The following is a 7751-nucleotide window of genomic DNA, read 5'->3' as shown; positions in this document are numbered from 1 at the left end:
GACGCATATATGAAAACTAAAGGAACTCAAATTAACAAGTACCAAAATCATTGGCCGTGTCCCGGGTCACCCGTTAGTGCCGGTGCACCATAACCTCCACGCTCAGCAGAAGTCTGCTAAAGAATCATGGTCGATTCCAGCCCTGAGAAGGTGGGAATCGCCCAATAAGTTAATTATACTATGGGAAAGTATTAGTTCTTTTTCTGGAATGTACTCTACTACATTTCTTCTGCAGTTTGCATGTGGCGATCCTAATTATGATGTAACCTGAAATAGTTTCACCGAGTTATTAGGCTTATTAGATGAGATTTTTGTGCCACTGCAGCCTGAAAAACATTTTTTTTAACATGATACTCAGTAGAATCCTCCATTAACACTTCAACAAATGATGTGAGACTATATCGTAATGGATAAATAACATAAAACATGGCTCCGTGACCTGGGACTCTGCTGCCGTGTTTTTGTGCACGAGCTGTCGACCCAATCAAACTGTTCAAGTAGCCTGTAAGAACTGGCTGCTCCTCTTCATGTATACTCCTCCTTGTATTTCAATGTGTCTTTTTATGAAGAATAACAGAATCTCGATATTCCTGTTAATGTTATTACTGATGCTCCTGATGATAGTACAGTTATTAACTGCCCTCTTATGCTACACTCTTGCATACTGTATGCACAGTTACACCTCTTGCTCATTTGAACAGACTGTTTCTTCCCTTATGGAGAATAAAGTTTGAAAACCGTTTAAAAAAAAAAACCTGTACTTGTCTGATTTATTTGATTACCATCCAGATTAAGTGGAAATTATACGATAATGTGACGTAATTGTGATTATATCCTTTTGGTTTGATCATTTTTTTGTTGAGTTTGCATTTTAAAAGTCGTCAGCGCGGTGTTAACGAGGTTTAAAAGGGTAGAAACACATTTTAGCAGGTAAAATATTCAAAAGTGAATCAAACGGAAGTACAATGTCGTATAAAGTTTAAACTTTGATTCGTTTCGTCGCTTACCTCCTAGACTAGTCCAGACATGAGCCTTTATTTACAGTGCGAACAACGTATATTCCGCCCAAGCGGGACACTCGGTCCATCGTAGCAAGCGCACATAAAGAAGGCGGGAGGCGGGGTTTACGCCGGCTCAACCAATCACGGGGCAGCCCGTCTGGAACACCAAAACACTTCAATTTCAAATTTTCAAACGGCTGGAGGCGGTGAATTGGTGACAACTCGGAACTCTAAATCAGCGTTAGTTGAGGTAAACGCTTTAATAACTGTCAGACTATTGTTTTGTTCATCGTATTTTAAAGGATATGGTTTAATGGGGGAGATTTTCCCCTTTACTTTACGTGGCTGTTTCGCTTTTATGCAGAAAGCTAACGACAACGAACCGCTAACTTAGCTTAGCTAACGTTTCATGTTGGTTAACGATAACGTGAACGTCGGTTTGACGTGGTTCTGTGTTCCCGTCATCCCATCCTAGCTGATTATCAGTCCATGAAAATACATTTAACCTAATGCTGAGGTAGTTTTCAATTTAAGTACTTGTGAACAATACCAGATTTGAATGTCTGTTTTGCTATGTATTGCCTGTAGGCCTCATTGACATCATACAAGTCGTTTTTGAGTATTTGTTTTTATTTTTACAAAATTATATCTGTTGTGTTGCCCGTCAAAACGTACTGGTGTGATTTTAGTAGTAAGGAAAGCACATAGGCAGTGGTTGGTTTGGTTTTAGGAGTAAATAAACAGATAGTGGTTGTCTTCTGGATCATAATCTGTGTTGTCTTTACATACCTTACAAAAAAAAAAGCTTTATGTACTGGAGTTGCAATAAAAGTTCTTAAAACAATGTTTGTGAGAAAGCCAAGAGGTGTGTGGTTCAAACTTTAGTGTGCCAGATGTGTTAATACTTTGTGTTTTTTCTGTCACAGTCGGTTTTCATCATAATTTCCCTTCAACAGAACATGTCCCGCTTACCGGTTAGTTCAAGCAAGAGGGCCCTGCTTACAAGCAGCAGCAGCTCAGAGAATGGACAGGACTGTGCGCCTGCTCAGGTTCGTACAAAACTCTCCTGTCTTTTATTTTATTTGCTTCATTAGTTATTCTGTCAGATTTGTTCTGCCGAGCACCTCCATCTGCATGTAGCACGGTAAAGTAACCAGCACCCAGATGTTGGCCCATCACTTTAAACATACCATTTTAACAGGAAAAGTGCGTTTTCTCTTGGTCATGAAGCAGATTTTTATGTCACACAATTACACAGACAATCTGATTTATTTGAAAGGTCAAGCTGTGTGTCCACATGGTGTCGATTAAAACTTGAAGTAGATTATTATTATAGTTCAAGAGGTGGAATCATCGCTCTTGCTTTACGCTGGTGGTGTTTGTGTGTTTGCAGAAGAGGATTCGCAAAGAACCGGAGGCTGTCAAACCGACTGCAGCAGCTACCATCATCGGTGGCAGGCGGCCTCCTGCTGCAGCAACCAAGGCTCCTATTTGTAAGTTACCTGACTCTTAGAGTATATGTTTTTGACCAAGGTCAGAATCCATGAAATCATTTGAAGCAAGGTTTTCGGGATTTGTTCTCGAAAAGTCTAATCAAACAAAATGTCAGCTTCTTCTGTCTTATTATTTTGCGTGTCTCCCTTTGTGCCCCACACAGCTAGGCAACCCAGAGGTGTAGGAGCTGCCACCGTGGCTGTTGGTCCTTCCAGAGGTAAGATGAGCTGCCTTAATGATGGAGGAAGGTCTATAAACTGGGATGTGTTCTTTATACTTTCCTAACTGGTAACTAGGAAATACAGAAGTGCTTTGGATCCACCAAGAACACATGGGATTCTAATCCAGGTAACAGAAGGAGGATTCTTATGTGTTGTTCTTGTTCCCTCAGGTGTCCTGAAGCCGTCTGTAGCTTCAACTGCAGCAAGGGGAGGCAACGTTAAGCCAGATGTTGCACCCACTGGCACAAAAGCAGGTGGGAAATCCCTTCCACTTGGTTCTTGTTCCTTAGAGAATTGTGTCGAATGAAGTGGCTTAATGTTTGGTGATTAGATAATGGGGGTATTTAAGAACTAGAGCTACAGGCCTTTCTGGCCAACGACAAACCATGTCTCCTGTCTCCAAAGCAAACTGTCAGTCAGCTATGCAGCTGGATGAATGTGGAGAAATCATGGCTGATCATGCTCATGTTTTTTGGCCTCTATTCAGCCTTTTTTGGAAGGCTGGACAGGAATTCAGCCACCATTCATTTTATTATTTACACCTGTGCTTTACCTACTGTAACAATTTCAAGGGGGCGCCAAGCGGCAGCCATGGGACCTGAAGGGCAAGGTCAACGACATGGAGGGGAAGATCCGGAACTACCAGTCAAAGGTCAAAACTGTCAACCAGGAGAATGAAGTGCTGAAAGGCACGATGGCCCAGAGCCAAACAAGAGTGGTCGAAATGGAGAAAAATGTTCAGAGGCAGAGGAGCCAGATCAGGTAAAAAATGAATTACTCATCATATTCTGGTGTTCATAATTTGTCTGCTTGGACCCAATTTAAATGTCTTTTTATTTCCCCCTGATTTTAGTGTGTATGAGGCGGAGCTGCAGGCTCTGTCAGGAGTCCGAGAAGAGTTGGAGAAAGTGTCCAGTGATAAGAGCATGCTTGAAAAGGAGCTCTCCAACTTAGAGAGCAAATACAAGGTCATGGAGACTCTCCGGGACAGCCGAGAGATGGAGCTGCAGACTCTCAAGGTACGACGTCTGCTAAACCCAGATGTGATGATCGGGAGATTTAGGAAAAGACCAGATTTATTCCTATGCTTTCTTGTGTCCGTCTTTCCTCTCCAGATGAAGCTTTCGGTGCAGGAGTCGACTCTGGCCCGCCTGCAGGCGACCCTCAGAGACGTGGAGGAAGAGGTCCGCTCTCTCAAGGACACCGTGGACCAGCAGAAGGACGAGCTTCACACCGGGGAGATGGAGCGCAGACGGCTCCACAACACCATCCAGGAACTCAAGGCAAGTACCCTCAGAAGCCTCTGGTTTCCTTCTATATCATCTAATACTTGTCAACAATTGTTTTTCTCCTCTCTTTTTTTCTTGACAACCAACTCCTTCTGTGCTTCTTCTCTTTGACTATTGAGACTTATTTGTCCTTCACTGTTTCCCCTGCAGGGCAATATCAGGGTGTTTTGCAGGGTGCGTCCACTGGTGGATGGAGGCCTCAGCAAGCACATCCAGCTCCCGGCCAGCGACGACACGACGATCACACTGGCCAAAACAGAGGAGGTGAGCATCCTGTCAGCATATCGGATCCATAAATAAAGAAAGGCATGTTTGTTGTGAAGGAAACTGCTTTTTTTCCTGCAGTGCACAAGAAGCAAGAATCATTCTTAGCTTCTGTGATGTTACCAAAAAGATTATCTGTGCCAAAATGAAGCTCCATTAAAACTGGTCTTCAAGAAGAAGTGAAATAAATCACATTTTGCACATCTTCCCTGCTTCTGCTTTTTAGTCTCACACAGGCAAAACTGCTGAGACTCAGAAGAATTACAACTTCAATTTTGACCGGGTGTTTGGCCCCCAGACTTCCCAACAGGAGGTAAACAACATGCATCACAATAAACAATGTATTAAAGAGTGTACGTTTCCATGAATAAGTACCAACTGTGTTTTAAAGGACCAAACACATGGATATTTTGTGGCTGTTTCCCACCAGAGCAATCCATGATGTTTTGTGGATTTGATTTCAGGTCTTTGAAGAGATCTCGCTGCTGGTGCAGTCGGCACTGGACGGCTACAATGTCTGCTGCTTTGCCTATGGCCAAACAGGAAGTGGAAAGACGTACACCATGGAGGGCGACGAGTTTGACGACTCCAGAGGCGTGATTCCCAGAGCCGTGAAGCAAATCTTCAGAGCAGCAGAAAAGCTGGAAGCACAAGGCTGGGAGGTTAGTGTGTAATGTCATGCATGTGATCACATCAACATGTGTTTGTAGTACTAATGTGTGTACTTTTATCTACTACATCTGGAGAAAAGTCTTATTAATAACCGTTTCTGTTTTTAATCCCAGTTCACCTTCACAGCCAGCTTCGTAGAAATTTACAACGAGACCCTGCGAGACCTCCTTTACTCTGGCAAGGCCAACAAGAGGCCCGAGCATGAGATCCGAAAGTCCACCAACAACGAGGTGACGATCACCAACCTCACGTACGAAAGGGTCTGCAACGAGGATCAGGTACGCCTGGCGGTTATATCTTCAGTTATTCCACTGTTCAGCAACATCATTTGCATTATATGTGTCACTTTATTACAGTAAATAATCTCTATGATCCCCTCCACCTGCCAGGTCCTCGGCCTGATCATGCTGGCCAATCAGAATCGCTCCACAGCCCAGACGGCCCAGAATGACCGCTCCTCTCGCTCCCATTCAGTGTTCCAGCTGGATATCGAGGGAGCGAATGTCGGCAGGGATGTCAAATGCAAGTGTGAGTAGAATCCCACTGGTAACGCCAGTATCACAGATGTGGTTTTACTTTTTTTTAAAAATGCTACAGTTTCTGCATGCATGACATACTGTATGTGCTCTTTTCATAGGCTGACTTTCTGTTAAACCTGCATGTGTATTTTGTTTGTTTTTGTGCGTCCAGCCACTCTGTGCCTCGTGGACTTGGCCGGAAGCGAGCGAATGCTGAAGAGTCAGTCTCAAGGAGATCGGTTTAAGGAGATGACCGCCATCAATGGCTCCCTGTCCAACCTCGGCATAGTCATCAGCGCGCTGGCCAACAAGGTCTGCAAACACAAGCCGGGCTGCAAACAGCGGCGCTGGGTTCAGAGAGGCTGCTTTACACGCCAAATATGCTAAAAAAAAAAAATCTCAATCCTGCCGTCTTGTTTGTTGTTGTTGCATTATTTTTTTGATTTTGTTTGTGTTTTTAGGAGAGCTACATCCCGTACAGGAACTCCAAGCTGACGTATCTGCTGCAAGGGTGCTTGGGAGGAAACAGCAAAACGTGAGTTCTTCCAGTATATAGTATAGCGGCTTTCCTCCCACATCAGGAAAGAAGCATTGTGATTGTTTTTCTTCTAACGGGTTTCTCTCCGTTTGTCTCATCCCAGCCTGATGTTTGTCAACATAGCACCGGAGGCGGACAGCTTCGGGGAAACTTTGAACTCCCTTAGGTTTGCCAGCAAGGTCAGTGGCATCTATGGTTGTTTGACGTCCTGCCACCGCTGGTGCAACATGGCAGAGTACATTAATCACACGACGTTCCACTATAGTTGTTTTAAATCTGTGGATTGGTTTTAACTAAATGACTCTTGGAATGTGTTGTGATTATGTCACCATTTAAATGATCCATTTCTACAGTAACGATTTAGTTATTTTATTATAACGTGATCAAAATGTGATGTTTCGTGTTTGCTCTCGTTACAGGTTAACGATTGCGTGATCGGAACAGCCAGTGCCAACAGGAAGTAGAGCGAAGGTCTTCAAAGAGAGACTCAACTCTTCGTCTCTTTTTTTGCTATTTTTGCATTTACATATATGGTCACAACAATAAAATGTTCAGTCTCGGCAACCAAAAGCTGATGGCTGGTTGCCGGCCTGACAACCACTTTTAAACCTAAAGTGTTGAGCCCTGTGAGAACCAGAAACCAAAATACTTTTGTATATTCTCAGGACTTTAATTTGTGATCACTAATACAGGCCTTTTAACATTTAAGCAAGTGTACATACGCAGGTCTGAAGGCAGTTGTTTTTCTTTTTCCAAATGCATAAACCGCTCCTAAGAGTTCTTGACTGATGAGGAAATTCTCTAGTTGAGACATTTAATCTCCTTATGACATATTTTAACAAGAGGATCCATATACAGATTGTTTTTCTACCAGCATAAACGTGCGTTTTGTATAACTTGCACAATTGTTACTAATAAATGTACCATGTAGTGTGGGTAAATTGTAATTTTTGTTTTCCTTGACTTGTGCTGATAAACGGTTGTTATCTGTTAGTCTTTCTGCTCTCTGACCCAACACGATGTAATAATAAATACCGTCAGTAGATGGGCAACTTGTATTTCCTGTGCTACTTTATGTTTTTACACACAGGTTTTTGTCAATACTTTAATAAATCTCGTAATAATCTTTTTCCGAACCAAACTCCTGGCTCATTGGACTATGGCAGTTATTTTAGGGTAGGTCAGGATAAAGAATATTCAGATATGGCTGATTATGTACAGTTTATAAACCAGCATGACTTTCAGCTTCAGGGATCAATCCCTTTTCTTTCTAGTCAAGTTTTCTTTGCAGTATTTCAAGTATTTGAATATCCTAATAGAAGATAGGTTTAATAAATAATCAAAATTAAATGCATATTATTCAACATAATGTAACCTGTGCATGTATAAATATGTTAATTGTGTTAAATATGAGTCAAATGTACTCTGCTGTTATTTCAACGCTGCGTTTTGAACGTGCTCCTTTTCATTGTTTATTTTACGTGTTTTCTGTCGGCCAAAGTCTGGCTCGTCTGTCTGGAATCCTTTTAAAGGCGACGCGTCGCTGTCTGCCGCCGCCGCCGCCGCTGCAGAGCAGATCCGACGGTTTAAAAAAAATGGTGCCCCAACTTCAGGGCCTGGACAACCCGGCAGCGCCCACCGCCCCCGGCTCCGACCGACACTCTTCTCCGGGAGGCTGCGGTGTCAACTAAAAAAAAACGGTGAGTTTTAACGCCCGCAGCGGCTCCCGGTTGTTGTTGTGTGTGTGTGTGTGC

General features: G+C 43.1%; 1 protein-coding gene across 1 annotated transcript; it reads left to right on the top strand.

Moving 5' to 3' along the window:
• Positions 1-1189: 1189 nt before the first annotated feature.
• On the top strand, positions 1190-6706 carry kifc1 (kinesin family member C1). Its single transcript, XM_084031643.1, has 17 exons — positions 1190-1251; positions 1958-2050; positions 2395-2494; positions 2659-2712; positions 2887-2970; positions 3289-3478; positions 3570-3735; positions 3832-3999; positions 4156-4269; positions 4496-4582; positions 4734-4931; positions 5055-5219; positions 5331-5469; positions 5632-5771; positions 5921-5994; positions 6101-6176; positions 6417-6706. The coding sequence occupies exons 2-17, from the start codon at positions 1961-1963 to the stop codon at positions 6459-6461; spliced, it is 1890 nt and encodes a 629-aa protein (XP_083887769.1). The 5' UTR covers positions 1190-1251; positions 1958-1960; the 3' UTR covers positions 6462-6706.
• Positions 6707-7751: the final 1045 nt, after the last annotated feature.

This window comes from Eutrigla gurnardus (genome assembly GCF_963514095.1).
Source record: "Eutrigla gurnardus genome assembly, chromosome: 17".
Classification (NCBI taxonomy): domain Eukaryota; kingdom Metazoa; phylum Chordata; class Actinopteri; order Perciformes; family Triglidae; genus Eutrigla; species Eutrigla gurnardus.
This window is presented reverse-complemented; position numbering and strand designations above follow the sequence as displayed.